At 41.2% G+C, this 17,856-nt stretch overlaps 4 protein-coding genes across 5 annotated transcripts in view; 2 read left to right on the top strand and 2 right to left on the bottom strand.

Moving 5' to 3' along the window:
* Positions 1–11,406, bottom strand: part of LOC145484574 (scavenger receptor cysteine-rich domain superfamily protein-like) — a 29,064-nt gene extending 17,658 nt beyond the window's left edge. The window contains exons 1-8 of the mRNA XM_081463160.1: positions 11,207–11,406; positions 8,446–8,787; positions 7,483–7,815; positions 6,263–6,601; positions 5,285–5,620; positions 4,653–4,824; positions 3,309–3,463; positions 1,411–1,779 (exon numbers count right to left, since the gene is read on the bottom strand). Of these exons, the coding sequence (XP_081319286.1) occupies positions 1,411–1,779; positions 3,309–3,463; positions 4,653–4,824; positions 5,285–5,620; positions 6,263–6,601; positions 7,483–7,815; positions 8,446–8,787; positions 11,207–11,315 (2,155 nt within the window). The 5' untranslated portion in view covers positions 11,316–11,406. The remainder of the gene's footprint in view (positions 1–1,410; positions 1,780–3,308; positions 3,464–4,652; positions 4,825–5,284; positions 5,621–6,262; positions 6,602–7,482; positions 7,816–8,445; positions 8,788–11,206) is intronic.
* LOC145484618 (uncharacterized) overlaps positions 1–17,856 on the top strand; it is a 407,604-nt gene that overhangs the window by 365,436 nt on the left and 24,312 nt on the right. The gene's annotated exons all lie outside the window — the stretch shown is intronic.
* LOC145484381 (uncharacterized) lies at positions 58–732 on the top strand. The gene has a single exon (XM_081462997.1). It carries the CDS (start codon positions 109–111, stop codon positions 730–732), a length of 624 nt encoding a protein of 207 aa, XP_081319123.1. The 5' UTR covers positions 58–108.
* Positions 11,533–16,210, bottom strand: LOC145484646 (uncharacterized). Of its 2 annotated transcripts, XM_081463249.1 has the most exons (4): positions 16,172–16,210; positions 15,191–15,273; positions 13,931–14,344; positions 11,533–13,309 (listed from the first exon to the last, which is right to left on the bottom strand). In XM_081463249.1, the coding sequence occupies exons 1-4, from the start codon at positions 16,184–16,186 to the stop codon at positions 13,240–13,242; spliced, it is 582 nt and encodes a 193-aa protein (XP_081319375.1). In that variant the 5' UTR covers positions 16,187–16,210; the 3' UTR covers positions 11,533–13,239. The 2 variants fall into 2 exon arrangements, with proteins under 2 accessions (XP_081319375.1, XP_081319374.1); XM_081463248.1 differs by lacking the exons at positions 15,191–15,273; positions 16,172–16,210 and having other exon boundaries at positions 13,931–14,474.

Here is a 17,856-nt window from a genome sequence, read left to right as displayed (position 1 = left end):
GTGACCATGGTTAAGATTAAGTCAAAACATTATCATGACGTCATTAAGAAGTCATTGTGAGGTCTTTTCATCAAATAATGACCTGACCAGTGACCAAACGAAGCCTTTATGAGTGGAGCACTTCAAATTCCTCGGCAACTTGAAGAAAGCAGAATCAAAAGCGCAAGTAATCTGGATATTCTAGCGGCATTTCAAACAGCGTTTTCCTTCGCGTCAGTATTTTTCCTCGTACTCATTTCTCTGGAACGGGCATATGCTTTGATTTGGCCGCTCCGCCATCGAGTCGCAAGCCTCAAAGGCTACATCTACAGTGCCATTTTTGTGTGGGCAGCCGGAGCAGCTCTAGGTGCATTAACACTGCTAGTTGCAAATGGCATCTTCGATTTCGTACATTGGATAGTTCCTTTTTGCTGTATTGTCGTTCTAGCTTTGACATCCATCTGCGTTTCTTACCTCGCTATCCGAACAAGACTTTCAAAAAGTGCTCCTGCCGTCGACACAGCTCATAACAGAGAAGGAGCACCCGAACAAATCAAGAAACTCTCCAAGACTCTTTGTATTGTAATATCCACGTCTCTTATTTGTTGGATTCCTAGTGTCGTATTGTACTGCGTTAGACTTCTTTGCCCCGAATGCATTCCAATGTTTAGAGAAGCGTTGAAACAAAGGATGCCCAGAAAGCAGTCAAACAAATATACCGTTAATTACATTCCCTGCAATTTTATAAGGTAATTCTATAAAATTTACTTAGCATAACATGGTAAATTGAATTTTGCGCCCAACATATATATATATCCCTGAGGGTGCTCTTTACCAGGTTGTGCGCACATTACTGACATTACTGTGAAAGGCACGCACATTAATTAACTATGGTGGATATAAATGACATTACTCTTCCTCTTTTTTTCCTACGTAACAGTTATCCTCTTTCTGGGGAATTATTCTGCGCGAACTTCCATGAGTTAAAAAAATAAAAGCTCACCGAAGCCACCTCTTTCATGAGAGATGCAGCTTCTAACATATCCTCACTTCCAAGGGCAATCTGTTTCATATTTTTCATTATATTATGTTTGTCATTAAATGGCTTTCTTTGGAGTGTACGTTTATCATTATGAGTCAGGTGTATCCCACAATCTTTGCGTTGAGATAAATTAAACTGAGCGTACAAATAAACCACCAAATTAAATTGAAACTCAATGTAACTTTTCATAGTTTTCTGAATGTTGCATAGACCTTATATTAATTCTCTTTGTAACTAAGGTTACCCAACCGTCAAATAATTTGGCTTTCTTTGAAACAGGTATATTATGGGCTGTCGTTTAAAGAACACCTCCAAAATGAAAAGGGTATTAGATTACTCATGTAACAATAAATGTTTCATGAAGAAAGTCAATAAAGATTTCACTGTACCTGTAACATTAGCGTCCATTGGCTGACAAATCAAGCAAACACTGCAATATTTAGGCGTGCATCCTCTACAGTATTCTGGGTCCATTATTCCCCAGCCCCTGTGAGGACATTCATCAATGGACTCTTCATATCCCTGGCAGTTCAAGTCAGACAGCCACACTCTTTCTGCTCCGTAATTGGTCGCTGTACACTCATTGTTTGAGAACTTGTGCTTTACTGGAGGTCCCTGGCGCAGCTGACGACATATCACCTTCGCTGACCGGTATGTCAAATCTGGCACCGCACAAATCGTTCCCCACGTGCCATTATACTTGACTTGCACGTGACCTGCGTGTGATGTGTCCATTCCGAACAAACGAACCTCCACCTCTGCAGTAAAAGTGAGGGAAATGACAAACAATTTTATGAAGCAGACGTGATCATCGATTGACGGAACGCCATTTTTCGTAACTTGATGGAGTTATACAAAATTACTTCGTAAATTGTTTCCATTGAGTTACAGAACGTTTCCACTCACTTGGCATGCACACACGCAAACGTTTTGGAACATAAGAAAATAGTTCAACCCACGGGATTTGTTTGGTAGACCAACATGGCCGCCGTTTCATTGTTTTGGAACAACAATATGGCTGCCGTGACGTCGTGTGAAAATGCTCCATAAAAACACTCGGGAAACTTTGGGAGCACATTAAACCACCATGAAAACAACTGCTTAATTAAAGCTGCGTTCTACTTCTTTTTCTCGTTCACAAGGAAATCACCCTTATTACCCGCAAAAAAAACGACGTTTTCTGATTTTAGAGTTCTTTGAGAAGGATTTTATTATTTGAAGAGTAAAACATTGAATATGTGAAACAAAAGTTAAGGTTTGGTTTTAGCCTACTTTTCTCTGGATCGAAATAAAATGTAGAGAAGATATATGGGTTATTGACCAAGCTTGTTCGGTCAAGATGGCTGGATATTGTCCTCGTTCTTTTTTTTTTTTGCGTGTTGATGGACCAAGACGGAGTCGAGGTCCATAAACTCGCAAAAAAAGAACGAGGCCAATATCCAGCCATCTTCACCGAACAAGCTTGCTCAATAAAGGATTTATTATAAAGCTTTCGAGTCCCGAGAGGGCAAGACAGTTTTATCTTGCCCGCTCGGGTAGCCAGTCACAGTACTGGATTTGGTTCATCTTGCCCGCTCATGGAGCTAGCCATATGATAAAACGCTCTAGTATCACCCAACTAGTGGACTAATGTAAATCTTGCAGTTTAATCGGCTTCGCCTCATGGGCTATTGACCCGTAGCCCTTGCGGGCTACGGGTCTAATTGTTAATTATAACAAATTCTCTGAGGACACGAAAGGCGGGTTATTTATCAATTATTGTTAATATTTGTCACAATCAAACTTTGTTAAGTTCCTTGTCCGTTTAAAGCTTATGGACTTATTTCTGAATGATATACTTCAGTCTCATTCTGATTTATAAGTTGCATGTTTTATCTTTGAGACGTAATCTTGTGATACATAATCAATGCACTTCAAATTAACTATCGCAAGAAAATGCTCATCCACTGGAATTTCAGCAAGATGGTGATGGGGTTAAGAAGAAAATAAACATTGAAAAACGTGTACAGTTGGTTTGTTGCCAATCTTTTGAAGTGTATGAGACAAGTTCAGTCAACCAAAAAATAATAATTTAGATATGTTTAAGAAGAAATGAACAACATAAATACTAGACTTTAGGTGTGGCTCTGCTGTGTAATTCTGTGTAAGTGAGTGAGTGAGTTAGTCATGTACATGTTAGTTTTTGAACTGAATTAATGAAAGTCTGTTAATTATGTTAGTAAAGTATTATATTTTATTTTATTTTGTTTTATACAATTTAAGAAAAAAAGTTCAGTAAATCACTTACCACTTGTATAGTTGGTATCGTTCGTGCATTCAACTCCGGCGTTTTGAAAGGACGCGTAGAGGTCGAAGTTTAACTCACGCGGACATTCTAAAAGATTTCTCTCGTGTCCTGTGCACTGCAGATCACTCAACCAAATGGAATCACCTTTGCCATACCTGAAATGTGAAACATCAGATAATCCTCAAGGTTTCCAGCCTAATTATCAACGGATCCATCGAATTTCACGATTGCACGGTACATCCTGCCGTCATTATTCTGTAGCTAAGCGTTGGGATTGGACTGAAGTAACAAAGGATGAGGGATGAAGAAAAAGAAAGTTAATCCCTACATACAGTCAACCCTCGCCTTGCGGACACGCCGCTATTACGGGCACCTCGCTAATACAGACAGACGTTACATCCCCGTCCGAAACTACAAAAGGGAGCTTTAGCAGTGACGACGGCGACGCCGAGGACGACGCCTTGAAAGAAATGGATTTATATCTTACCTTCGAATGTCGCAACTGTGTATTTCTACTCAGTACGCCTGTCGGTCTTAACACTTGCTCAAGCTAAATATGCAATGACAGCGTTCAATTCCAATCGACGATATGAAAATAGGCCACTGCGGTTCTCGTTCTCCAAAATACGAAGAACTTGGTCATTTCACGTTGTTGTTTTACAGATGACGGCTAAAAAACGTACCAAGATTCAAAACGCACGTACATAGCCATTGTTATGCTCATTAAACCTTTTGTTAGGTGGCATTCTCGTTGGCGTCGCCGTCGTGGCTTGCTAAACCTCCCTTTTAAAGAAATCTATGGAGGCAACTCTCACTATCACGGAGTTACGGACACTTCATGCGGTTCTAAACTAATATTTTTGATGTTCTTCTCTCGTTACAACGGACAATTTGGAAGTCTTGAATGACGGTTATTCTATTATTTTAAATCGACCTGACCTATAGCCTGCGAACGCAGACGTATTTCCGGCTGTCGCTTGTCTCCGGCGAAAATAACGTCTGCGAACCCGAGCCAGGAAATTATTTTTTTGACGTAGGAATTTTAAGAATTTCACAGTTTAGCCCAAGTAGCCCCAGAAGTACTGCGCGAGATATTCGCTGCGAGGAGCACTCGAGTTTCATTCTATCATGGAATCTGATTGGCCAAGGGGAAACAAAAGTCATTACGTCATAGAAATCGTTTCCTGGCTCGGGTTCGCAGACGTTATTTTCGGCGGAGACAGGCAATAGCCCGAAATACGTCTGCGTTCGCAGACTACCTGACCTAATAATTAGTTAAAAGCTTTCACATAAATCCTGGAAACAACAAAAAGCTCTGTTTTGTTTGGTTGTTTGTTTGTTTACCTGGAATGCGAGTACACGCGCACAGCCCGACGGTATCCAAGCTGACGACATACCACGTGACCGTCACGTATATCCCAGTCCTTATAGGATATTGTTCCCCAGACTCCTCCTAATTTAATTTCCACTCGGCCTTCGTTTGCTTGGTTGGATCCGTGAAGTCGTACTTCACCATCTAAACGAAAAAATACATATATATTATTCTTAACTTGCATAAGTACACTCAGTCTCCCTGCTGCAGGTAAATGTGCCAGCGTTAACAGAATATTCCACATGTCTCGCGCGACTAATAATGCGTTTACACTGATTTTAAGTTGATTTTTAGTCCATCGATGGATACAAGTTACGAATTCAAACTAAAGGGAAAGAAACAGATAGATGTGTTAAAATATTTTTAACACATTTATCCGTTTCCTTCTCTTTCCCCAACTCTTAGTTTGAACTTCGCTTGCAGTCAACTCACAACAACACGAGGGAATGTTGGTGGGTCAGCAAAAGAAAGTGGGAGTGGTCGCTGTAAGAAAATTCGAGCCCATTCCAAGGTTTGGTGATTTTCGTAGCATATTGGTTGGTTTTACGTGCGAGACAAAATTCAGTGAAACACTCGGTTAGGCCCTAATTTTACAATAACTTACCTCCTGTAATGTTGTCCATTTTGCATATCACTCCGGCGCCATATCTCTTCCCACAATCCGTCTCGAGCTCCCATCCTGCGCTCACACATTTATCTAACGATGTCTCGTTTCCCTGGCAACCGACACTGGTCAGCCACATTGGTCCAGAGCCAGAACCAAACTGATCGTGTCCAACCTCCACCACAGCCTCCGGGAATCCCAGCTGACGACAAACTACATCAGCGTCGTGTTTGTCCCAGCCAATACTGCAAACAATGTGCCAGAAACCGTGCTGTTTTATTTCCACCCTTCCCATGTGGGTGGAGTTGCTACCATACAACCTAACGTCCGCTGTTGCTGTAAAACAAACCAGAAATAACTTTTAGGCTGGATACCGACAGGGTCCGCAGGGTAAAAAAGGTAAATTCTCCGTACGGGTCAAGTGGCCCATCAGGCCGGAGTTTATCCCGGTTTCTGTAGCATGAAGCGACTAGGAGTATTTATACTCCCCCCTGGTTGGGATGCTAGTCCATCGCAGCGTTACCCCCGGCACCAATTTATACACCTGGGTGGAGAGAGGCACTGTGAGAGAAAAGTGTCTTGTCCAAGAATACAACACTATGTCCCTGGCCAGGGCTCAGACCTAGAGCGCACTAACCATGAGGCCACCGCGCCTCTCAACTGTTTTTGAAAAGTCTGAACAGTTTCATCGAAAAATTGAAAGACATGATTTTACTTCATGCTATAATAAGAATTATTGTATTATCGTTGGAGTCATTTATCGCAATCCACGTATTTAGTCAAACAATTTTATTCACTTTATCAAAATTATATTTTTATATCTCGATCGCTGTTGTAAGACCTGTGAGACTTGTAAGCGTAAAGCTTAAGTGGCCAGGGTACTACATTGTATTTGCGGAGACACGAGATTAATATGGTGTTCCACTCAAAGCCTCATAAATAAAAAAGTGACTTGCATTTCTTGTTAACTATACTTACTGTTCAATCCGGGTTCTTTACTGGACTCGCAGATTACCCCGCCTTCGTGACTATGATCACAGCCCCATGCTTCATCGCTGTTCCGGATGTATGTCAAATCGCAGCGAAAGATGGATGACTCATTTCCGGTACATTGTGCTTCCTCTACCCACAGGTACCCAGACTGCTGTTCAAATAATTCACCAAAAGTAGTGAAAAGGGCTCTGCGATAACCCAATTCTCGACACACCACGTGGCCTTGCGTTAGTCCCCAGGACCAGTCACAGAATGACCCCCAGCGGCCATAATGGCGGATCTGTACAAAACCCGCATGCGCAAGAGGAGATCCCACTAGGCGAACTGTGGGCATACGGATGAAGAATTGAGGAAGGTTAATGACAAGTGACACAAATGTCATCTCAAGAACTACAAAGAATCTAATTCTTCACCTCTTTCTCCACCTTACGGATTGGATATTTCGAGCTGTCATTGTTACCATTCACTGCCGGTTGTTTCACGAAGTTGAATTGAGTCTCATTCTAGACCTCGGTTGTCCAAAAGATGGGTACCGTTATCTATATTGTCCGCTTCTATCCAGTGGATTGCTTAGTTTGTTTCGTCAAACGTATCCACAATTCGGTGAAAAGCATTATCAGCTTTTAAACAACGGAGCCTTTCAAATTTCTTAGTTTGATTGCCATAGTTACAAGATAACGAGACAAGGGAGAAGAACACACAAATTTGTGCGTCGAGAAACCATTTTTTGCAGAGCCTTGCACGATCTGATTGGCTAACACATCATAGTATGGTCGAACCTCTCCGCAACAGCCACCTTGAGGATAGTGGAAAGTGCCCGTTGTAGAGAGGTGGTCGTTATGGGGAGGAAGGGGTGTAATATGACACCTGTTTTTTTCGGTGGTGCAACATTTCATACAAATGAAGCGCGGTGAGGGTCAAGTTTGGTGACCTTTTACAATAAAAAAAATGAGGTTTTATGTACACCGTTCGTCAGTCACTGATTAACTGGCCGTTGTCGAGAGGTTATTTTGGCAGTTAGGAGGCGTTATAGTGGCCATTGCCGTTGTCGAGAGGTTAAAATGAGAGTAAATGTATGGAGTGTCCGCCAAGACCAGAAAAAGTGGCCGTTGTAGAGATGTGGCCGTCAGTAGAGGTTCGACTGTTTGCATGAGCTCCAACGTTATGTAAAAATAGAACATAAGGTAATTTTTACAGCTACTTACCATTTGGTTTATCTAGTTTGCATACGACTCCTGCAGTCTGCCGTCTTCCACACGATCCCTTTCCCAAGTAGTGGGGGCAGTGAAATATCGAGCTTTCCTTTCCAGTACACCGTACATACGTCATAAGCGGAGGTCCAGAACCCCTCCCGAAGTACAACCCGCAACAAGTTGACCTTTCTGCACCGGGAAATCCGAGCTGACGGCAAACTACTTCAGCATCCAGGGAATCCCACTGGTGGTGGCACACCCTTCCCCACTGGCCGTTAATGAACACTTCCACCAGTCCAGACCCCTCCCAGTCGGGATGAGCAGACAGGCGAAGCTTTGGAATATCTGGCGAAAAGATGATATTTATTTAGCTTGGACCATGTGCCCTCCAGGAATCTTGAAACCATTCGGAACTTAACGAATTGGGTATCGAGGCTAAGTTATTGACAGTTCTTTCCAGAAACAGCCCTGGAGTATTCCACGACAGTGTTTCTTTAGTTTGGTTAGGGTCAAGTTGGCTAGGTTGAATGGCGTAAGCAAGAAAATAAAGGAGAAAACCTAATTATTGGAAACTTTTTTGTCTGTTTTCATAAAATGAATTAAGAAAGAGAAATGCACTGCTTTGCAATTGTGCAGAACTTACTGCTCAAGTAATCAGAGCTCGCGTTCTATCTTTACAGATGGACGAGATATGCCTGATATATCAGTAGTTAACTGTTATTGACAGCAAAGCGCGGGAAAATGCAGGTAACGATGTTGTCGCCATTGGAAACGAGGCAACGGCAACACCTTAATTTTAAGTCCAAAACTTTGTTACCAAAGCTATGTCGCACCTTCCTCGACTGATAATCGTGATAATTATAAACCTGTAAAATGTACAGTGGTGAATATAGTTGACATGGCTATTATTTTTTTTACCCCGTTACCGCGTAGTTTTAACTTCCAGTCGCTAACTTTATGATCTGAGTACCTTACCTTTGACATCTGTGTTGTTCCCGGCTTGACAGATCACCCCCGCCTCATTCCGCCGCCATTCAGTTCTACAAACTGACTGCTCAGCGGAAGTCGTATATGAACATTGACTCAATTTCGTCTCGTTGCCATAGCAACCCACCAATTCGATATTAATTGTTCCCACTGAACCATATCTGTAAAAAGTGCCTTTAGTTGCCATGGTTACACCAGGATAGCCTAATTCCCGGCACACAACTGCGGCATCGTTCTCGTCCCAACCGTTGTCGCAAACTGTGCCCCAGACCCCTTGGTGATAAACGATTACTTGACCTGCGTAAGGTGCGAAACTTCTAGACAGGCGAACTATGAAAAGAAAATCAGAAAAAAAGATAGGTACCTGTCAATGTGGAACTGAAATGACAAAGTAACCGTGACGTAAGAATTTTGGCCATGATTGAGGGCCGTAGTCATAAAAAATTATGACTGAGGTAATGTCGATGGAAAAATCATGAGTGAGGCAATGTCCATGAAAAAATTATGACTGAGGCAATGTCCATGAAAAAATTATGACTGGGGCAATGACCATGAAAAAATTATGACTGGGGCAATGTCCACGAAAAAAAATTTGACTGAGGCAATGTCCATGAAATAAATTTTGACTGAGGCAATGTCCGTTGTTAAATTCTCTTCCTAGGTATTTAGGGTGTTTACGATGACTATAAACAGCAAAAACAAAAAAATAATAATAATAATTGAGGCAGGTGCCTCGGTTTGCCTGTTACTAACTACGGCCCTGTAATTGTTTACAGCCCGTGTTGGTGACGCAGCGAGATTTTCTGCCATATACTGTATTAGGTAAATTCAATTTAAAAAGTCCGGCCAGGTGTTAGCCCAGTTAACAAAAGATAAACGAAAGACTAGTCCTTACGGCAACAACTGACAACTTTCGTCTGGTTCCCTAAGAACCGACACATAACAACAGGAGCGAAAAACCCAAGCTATGCCACTATAGAGCACCCGTGGCGTTCACAGTCACGGTTATACGACATTTAGCCGGTTGAGCGTCTAATCTACCCGTTTCTACGCGAAGATCGCTTTGAAACGGGAAAGAGGTTTTTAGTAAACCTAATCTGAACCAATCTTCACTTTCTGGTCTTGATCTTTGGAGCTGGAGCGAATAATCCTCGGGAACTGCAATAGTTTCTCCGTGTTTCTTAATTCTCTTTTTTTTTTCTACCTGAGTTCTTGATTGTTTTTCACTTTCAAGAGGTAGCTATACTGGTTGACTCTGAAATCAAGATAAGGCTGCGCAGAAATATGTTCCGTTTCTGAAAATAATTGAGAATTCTATATAAGACCATGGAACAACAGTTGAGTGCAATATATTTTCACGACTTCCGGGAATGTACCGCTTAGTGGATGCCGCGTCGTTTTGGCGCCAAAGCGACACTGCAAATTCTGACCTATGATTGGTCAAGAAAACTCGAGGATGTTGATATGTTGATGTATTGTTGTTGCTTTTGCCTTTGCGTTTCTTTTATATAGGATGAAAGCCTCAAAAAATGCCATTATAACTGAAGCCCGGACTTTGTGATAATGAGCAGTACCAAAAATTTTGAAACAGAGCGCTCCAAGAGATGGTTGATTTGCTTTGGGTCGCTTTGCGATTGACAGTGTTGTCGCGGTTAAGTAAATGTTTCCTTTGCGACAGCCGATATACAAACTGACTGATCCTGAGATATTCCTCAGTAAAAATATCTCTCTCTAAATTTATTCACGCATTCAACCATAAGATCACTTCAGTTTTATTTGTTTTCCAGAAACTTACACGCCGAGGTTTAATCAAGCCTTCCTCGAGCTGAGTCAACCTTATATGGTCGCTGTTGCGCTTTTTTCAATATTTTTGTCAAAAGTTGCACTTAATTAGATGTTGCCAAAGAGAGCATAGATTGTACACCGCAAGTGTTATAGTCTCCCGTCGATGGAGCAAAACTATATTGATAAAATAACAATGAAACAAAAAGATTTAATTATTTTTTCAGTAATTTGAGGTAATTAAGCTAACAACCGTTCCCTCAAGCAACCATGCTGGTTTGCAAAACTGCAAGCTGTTTATTGCACAAATTTGTCACAGTAGAATTACGTCATTCGCGCTAACCAAAATTGTTTAAACATCAAAACTCGCTATTATTTGTTTTTCGCAGACATTTGGTTCGCCTGAGTAAATTTCACCAATTGAACGCAGCTTCCAAAATCTGCTCATCTCACAGCAGCTTTGTTGCATGTTTTACGAAAACAGAAAAGCACAGTAAGAAAGATAAAGAATTTATCGGTGTATTATAGAGCGGAATTTTGTAATGGGTTGGAACGTAACTTCAGTGAAATCTCATCTGTCTCGGCATATTCACATGTGTATTCAGACCGTCATGTGAGTTTTTGAATAATAAAAGAAACCAAAAAGAACAAAATAGATGATATTGGAAGAGATTTGTGAAAATACCAAAATCTGAATATTCCATTCGAACATATGTTCCGGTTTACTCGTTTTAGAAATGAATTATGAAGTTCAATAAAAAAAAATGTTCATTTCATTTGCAATCCAAGAATTGCATTCGACTCGACCGGATCGAACGTGTGGACTTGGTTAGAAATTGGAATCTTGCAGTGAATATTTGACTTGTGCGAGACCATTGGCGGTGTCTCGTATTTCATTGTTGACATCCTCATTTCAGAACACGATTTACAATTTTAAAATTATTTCTCACGTACTCTACACACATACCTTCAAATTCTCTGGCCGGTGTCGATTCGTCAGGGACAGATCTCTTCGGTAAGGAAGAAAGAGCGGTCGCATAAGCGAATAATGAGGTGATGTGTAGAATGGACCACATTTTAAAATGACAGTGCTCGTTTGCTAGAACATGAAATTAGCTAATTGAAGCCGAGACACATTGGGCTCATCAATAAAATCGAACAAAAAGTCAATCAGTCGAGACGAGCACGTGACTCGAAGACATCAATCAACCGGAAAAAGAAATACAGTCGATAGTCTGAATAACAAGGTCGGCTCGCTGGTTGGCCAATAAGAAACGGCGCTGCGATTAAAGATGAAGCTCTTTGAACATTTGTTATTAAAAGTTCTGCTATATTGCCTGGATTAAACCTGTCTTGTTGTTCGTTGACAGGACGCGACAAAACGTGACTATCTACATGTAGCGGGAATTGGACATGAAACAACTCTATTTTCGTCCCAACTCGTCACCAAGGTGTCCTCGGCTGTGCTTTTACAATGGAGACTGGTCCAGACTGAGAACACTGGCGTGCCGTCGACGTGTATTGCGGAATCAGGGTTTGTTCCGCCCGCAGGTTCAATTGTGGACTGAATCCATCACACTCAGAAACGCTCTAGATCAACAATCACGAGTTTATTCGTCTAATCTTACACTCTCAAGAGATCGTTTCGGTAAATTATCTGTTCGGAAGGCCTTTAATCCCCTCTGATTTTCTTAAGAGAATTGTCACCTTGAACTTTCGTGATATAGTGAGAAATTTAATGTCTGTTGTTTTCGGATTGTTAAAAATGTCGTTTTGGGTACCAAAAAAATGTCAGCTATCATTTTCTGAAAGGCGATAAGACCTAAAGTTTTCGGAAAGTAGACAAAAACAGCCGTAATAAATTCGGGAATACTCAACTTCCCCTAGAATAACCGAACAGATAAATTTTTTTAGCGCAACCTAAAATTAACCAACCGAGCTTTAAAAGTACTTCAGATAGCCTAACACAGCGTTTAAAAGCATTCGAGAGAAAACGGTCGTTGGATGCCCCTGACTATCGTACGAGGTACCTAGAGCAAAGTTACAATTTATGAAGTTCACATGATCTCCTTCCTTATTTGGCTCAATTAACGCGTGCAACGTACATCAGCTGATAAACTGCGGACTAAGTTCAATTTACTGTGAAATGTTGCACTCTACCACGTAATCATTTAACTAATTCCTTGTACATTTAATATGCGACTTATTAGTAATAGACAACTAACTTATTTTCCCCGACAACGTGCCATCATTTTGCAAATTCCCGGGAGGACCCCAAAAATGAGGTTGATATTCATCCCGTTTGGTGAAAGCCCTCTTCGTACGAACGACGAGCAAATGTAGAAAATAATTTTTTCGGTTGGACAATTGCCAGCCTTTTTGAAATCGCATGCATTTACAACAGCCATTTCCAAGCAAACGTCTTGATGACAAATGCCGTTTCAGGTTTTTTGCGGGAAGAAGCTCAGCGAGATATCAAAGTTTTCTTTCCACTATTCATCTACAAAGCTTTACATCTAAGGAGAGTTTGGCTCGACATCACCGCAAGCAAATTGACAACGGCGTGCGTTCGGCATTGAAGTAAAGTCAAATTTTATAATTTTCCAATAGTTTCTGAGCAACATTGCAGCACTTACTTTTCGAGAAAACCTCAAACTGTCCGTTGTATGCGGCCTACTTTAGTCAATTAGTTTCGTGTAAACAGCTTCTCTAATAACAGCGGTTTAGTTAGGAAACCTCGGTAAGCAGTAACCGTAGTAAACCTCTCCTCGTGAAAACACGGCATGAGTGTTTTCAAATGACGTCACCGCAGTCAAACAATGAAACGGCGGCCATATTGGTGTCCCGAGTTGAACTCTTTTCACACACTTTCTTTTGTTTTAATACATTTGAATGGCTGCTGGCCTCGTAAATGAATGGCCGTAAAAAAAAATTGTAATTTGGACTTGAAATTTTAAAGTCGTTTTTTCTTGTTACTAAGTAAAGGCTTTTCCTGTCCGTTCAAAGAGGCATCAACATGTTATTTTCCCCAGAGTTGTCCTCAAGTCTGGTCTGCTTCCGCATCTTCTCCCTAAGAATAGAAAAAACTTTTTAAGTTGATAAAGGCACAAAAAGAAGTTCAAAGAACAGTTCACTGATTAAATGTTTATCCCTGACAAAATGAGAGCTGGGATATGAAATATCTCCCGTGATGTTAAAATGATTTACTTCTGACTGATCCAGACCATGTTCTTCAGTAGCTGCGAGCCCCTGTAGGCTCAACGGGCGTTGGAGATTTAAAGAATTATCCTAGTAGTCACGAGAATGTGTAAAATGGGAGTTACAAGCAACGGCGCATTCTTTCAAGAGAAATGAAAAACTAAAAATCAGTTTTTGTTCTATCCAGTGAGAAAGCATCCACAAATTTGTAAGAATAATTTCACTACTGATTTTGAATTATAAAAAAAATTACCTTGGCTTAAAAATTTTATAATCTCACTTCTCGGTTTCTTTCATTTTCTAAGCTAAAATAACCCAATTGGAGGAAATACCTCATTCCTACCTACCACTCCCCCTTCCTGTGTCCCCCTGTGCCCCCCTGTACCCCCAGTGCCCCATGTGCATATGTGCCCCCTGCTTCCCCTCTCCCATATTACAATGCCTTCGAACTGTCAGGGTTAATAACACGCTTTAATGATTTTTTTTTACTCACTGTTTTGTTTTCCGAATGTACAAGACGATGACGATGATGATAGCAACGAGACACACAACTCCAAGAAGAACACCGAGGGCAATCAGCGCGCCCTTGTATGACGTCACAGAGTCCGGCTCATCTGAGTTGCGACTGGAAGCTTTGGGTGAAACCGAGGGAGCTTGATTCGAGTCAACCTCCATCCGATTGATATAAGCGATGCCATGTCCTGTTCGTCGATGGATTTCCGGTGCTACTTCAAGCACCAAGTGCTGCAGGCTCTTTTTCGGAATGACTTTATTGTTACTCTTTACGGCCAGTCTCACATTCATGAGGGGTGTTCCCTGTAATGCTATGGGGTATCCCTGGAGAATGAGGACTTCATCGGGTTTAAAACGGGGGAACCTTTTCTGCCGCGTTTTTGTTTCTTTATCACTGAAAAATGAAGCAAAACTTAATAAAAGACATTTGGTGCAAAAATATGCTTGAATATTTTTCGTTGGACATGACCATCCATCATATAACTGTATTGTAATTTCATTTTCATAATTTAGTAACATCTAAAGCTGAGAGGGCTGGTCTGGCCAGCCGAAATATTGTTTTAAATATACTGCGTTGTGTCACCTTTAAAGTAATCTTTAACTAGGAACTTGTCATTTATTATCCTTCAAATACTTTTTTTCCAACACGCGGGATTTGAAAACTATATCTAAAACTGGGGAATATCCAAATGACATTCCCCAGTTTCAGCTAGGGCTTATTCAGTCACGTGACGCGTTTAGATCAATTGCGTGCGAGCGAAAATATTTCATGGATTATACAGAAATAAAATGAAGAATAATCCAAAAGAATGCAAAGGTCCGTTTTTACAGCTCTATTAACAGGACAAGCGTAAAGTATACTGTTGCCAATTCATAGGCGGCGGAGCAGGGGGGGAGGGCTAGGCCCTTTGACACTACCTGTGGCATCGGCGAGCGCGCATTTTCTGCCCTATGAAGACCAAGAACCTACCTTAGAAGCACCATGATCGATCGAAGACCATGAAGAAGGATCATTTAAACAACTGCCTCCTGCTGCATTTTCGTAAGTCCATTACGGACACATTGAACACTGTAGACATTGCAAAGAAGTTTGTTTGTGCAAACGAACAACGCAAAAGATATTTTGGAAAACACGAGTAGAGGGATGCTCTTCGCTTAAAGATGAGCAACCCCCCCCCCCTGACCCCATGTTTCAAAACGCTCCACCGCCTCTGCAATTGTATTTAACGTCAGTACTCACTTCGTCTCATTCAGACATGGGTTCAGTCTACAGTGGCTTGTTAAGATATCAGCAAACGTCCATTTAAACTCCGAAGAGTTCCACTGAAAAAAAATATTTAAAAGTCTTATTTCATCAGAATCCGACTTGCATGGATATTTATTTCACGGCTACGAGAAGACATAACTTGAGCATAAAGCCCCCAGTTGGCTTGATAGCTCAGTTGGTAGAGCACCGCACCAGTATCGCAGAAGTCATGGGTTGGAATCCCTGTGACCAGCTCCCAGTTGGCTTTATAGCTCAGTTGGTAGAGCACTGCACCGGTATCGCAGAGGTCATGGGTTGGAATCCCTGTGACCAGCTCCCAGTTGGCTTGATAGCTCAGTTGGTAGAGCACTGTACCGGTATCGCAGAGGTCATGGGTTCGAATCCTGTTCTGGCCTGAATTTTTTCCAGGCTTTAATTTCACAACTGCTTAAGTTGTATACATAGCTGCGATGATCGTTCATGTCCGTTCATAAACTCAACACCCTATTAGTCTTAGAGATTTCACGACTCTAACCAGCTTCATAAACATACATCTGGAAAAATAGTTTCATGTTCAGATGTGTTGATTTTCGTGTTTTCAGATGAAAACACGACGAAGCATTTCAAAAGGAACATTTTATGCCTAATACTTATTACTGCGAAGGTTTGCAACTAGCTAATACAATGTTCTTCTGGTCTTTTTCACTTCCATTCCTATGGTTTATTCCAATGAAGCCCAGGGGCTGAAGGGATGGACCACTATATTTCTGACCGGGGTGGGAGTCGGCACATTTTTCCAGCAAGTTATTTTTTCAAGTGTCAGGCCCCGCAAGTTTTTCTTTTCGATCTGTCACGGGAGCCTCACATATTTTCTTTACGTGACTCGTTTAGCAGGTTCGTTTAGAGCCTTGTGACTCTGGTTTGGTGATTATGGTGACCGAGACTGTTAAGACAGCAACAAAAAATGTTACTTACTCGATTCAATGTCATTTTGAAGACGATGGAGACTGTATTAGGCCCTGCGATATACACAGATACGGAACAATATATATATATATATCTTATTACATTTCGGTTATATGTTCACCGGCGAAGCCAAGATAGTGCTTTACTAGACTTGCGGTGAAGGAGCAGATTAAACAATTAGGTAAACTACTCAAATCTTGAGTGGATGGATGTTTAATACAGAACTGTTTCGTAGGTCACCGAAAAGGTAACCCACTCCTCAGTTAAGGTCATTCCGCTGAAATAGAACCTGCACTGAGATTTTTGTAAAACTTTGCCTATCGATTGTTTCTATTATAGGAACTTAAATTTTGAAATAAAAATGAGGGGTCCCCATGTTCGTTTAGGAGCAAAAGCACCTTGTTTATACCCATATAAATCCTTATAATAGCACCATGATTGTAGTTACGATTGCTTTCTAAATTCACGTTTCCAACGATTGCTTTTTGTTCTACACTGAGAATTGGTCCATATTTATTTCACACAGAGAAATGTATTACTCAATTCAAAACAACAGGAAAAAATGATAGGTCACCATACTCGTTTTACCTCTATGGCGAGGTCCAACTGTAAAGAAAAAGCCATCATTTTTTAATGCGCGCGCGCTAATTACGCGTAAAATTATGCGCAGTAAGGATGCGCAATGCAATGCTGAGGAATGACCTTAAACTCCATTTCACACTGAAGCGTTTGGTCTGCATCAACAATATGATCGCGTGATGACAACGGTTAACATAACGGTTGAAATAATATGCTCGCGTGATGAAAACGGTTGAAATGAACAGCGCGCTTGCAATACCTAAGTCGCACTGAGTGCTCGCGCTTAATTTACAAACTTTGATTTCAAGCGCGCGCTGTTCATTTCAACCGTTTTCATCACGCGAGCATATTATTTCAACCGTTATGTTAACCGTTGTCATCACGCGATCATATTGTTGATGTAGACCAAACGCTTCAGTGTGAAATGGAGTTTAACTGAGGAGTGGGTTACCTTTTCGGTGACCTAAGAAACAGTTCTGTATTAAACATCCATCCACTCAAGATTTGAGTAGTTCACCTAATTGTTTATATCTTATTACATGTTTTTGGTGTGTTGTATCGCTGTATATTTTTTACGAGTTGTGCCGTATTTTGACGATCCCGTAGGGCTCGTCAAAATACAAACAACGAGTAAAAATATACAACGATACTACACTCCAAAAACATCTAATAAGAGATTTATTATCCAACTGCTATAGTCAATAAATTTATGAATGAAAGAGGGAGAGTCTGACTGTTTTGCGTGCGCGCGCCGACCTGTACCGCAAACAGGTTTTCTACTGTACAATATCGCTGTATATTTGTACTGTTATTTGGACGGTATTCGCTGCAGTTGGATAATAAAGATATAGATACATTACACCACTCAGTATTTTGACAACGATCCTTGATTGTGTACGTTTGCAAAATTTAAGTTCAAGTTCCTGTTGCTTAGTTGTCATCGTGGACAGAAAGCATTAAATGTGGAGTATCCAATGGTTATGGTGTCGGTCCGATGGATGGATGAATACAGGCATGCAAACATGCATGCATGACTGACTGACTGACTGACTAACTGACTGATTGACTGACTGGCTGGCTGACTGACTGACTGGCTGACTGACTGACTAGCTGAT

This window comes from Orbicella franksi, chromosome 4 (assembly GCF_964199315.1).
Source record: "Orbicella franksi chromosome 4, jaOrbFran1.1, whole genome shotgun sequence".
Lineage (NCBI taxonomy): Eukaryota > Metazoa > Cnidaria > Anthozoa > Scleractinia > Merulinidae > Orbicella > Orbicella franksi.
The sequence above is the reverse complement of the archived record's forward strand: the minus strand, read 5'-3'. Positions and strand labels throughout refer to the sequence as shown.

What these genes read in the sequence shown, in the direction of transcription:
- LOC145484381 (XM_081462997.1), top strand. Translation starts at nt 109, where the DNA reads ATGAGTGGAGCACTTCAAATTCCTCGGCAACTTGAAGAAAGCAGAATC.
- LOC145484646 (XM_081463248.1), bottom strand. Translation starts at nt 14,469, where the DNA reads ATGTTACTAAATTATGAAAATGAAATTACAATACAGTTATATGATGGA. An exon ending in TACATTCGGAAAACAAAACA is followed by an intron (nt 13,310 to 13,930) that starts GTGAGTAAAAAA and finishes TTCTATTCTTAG; the next exon opens with GGAGAAGATGCGGAAGCAGA.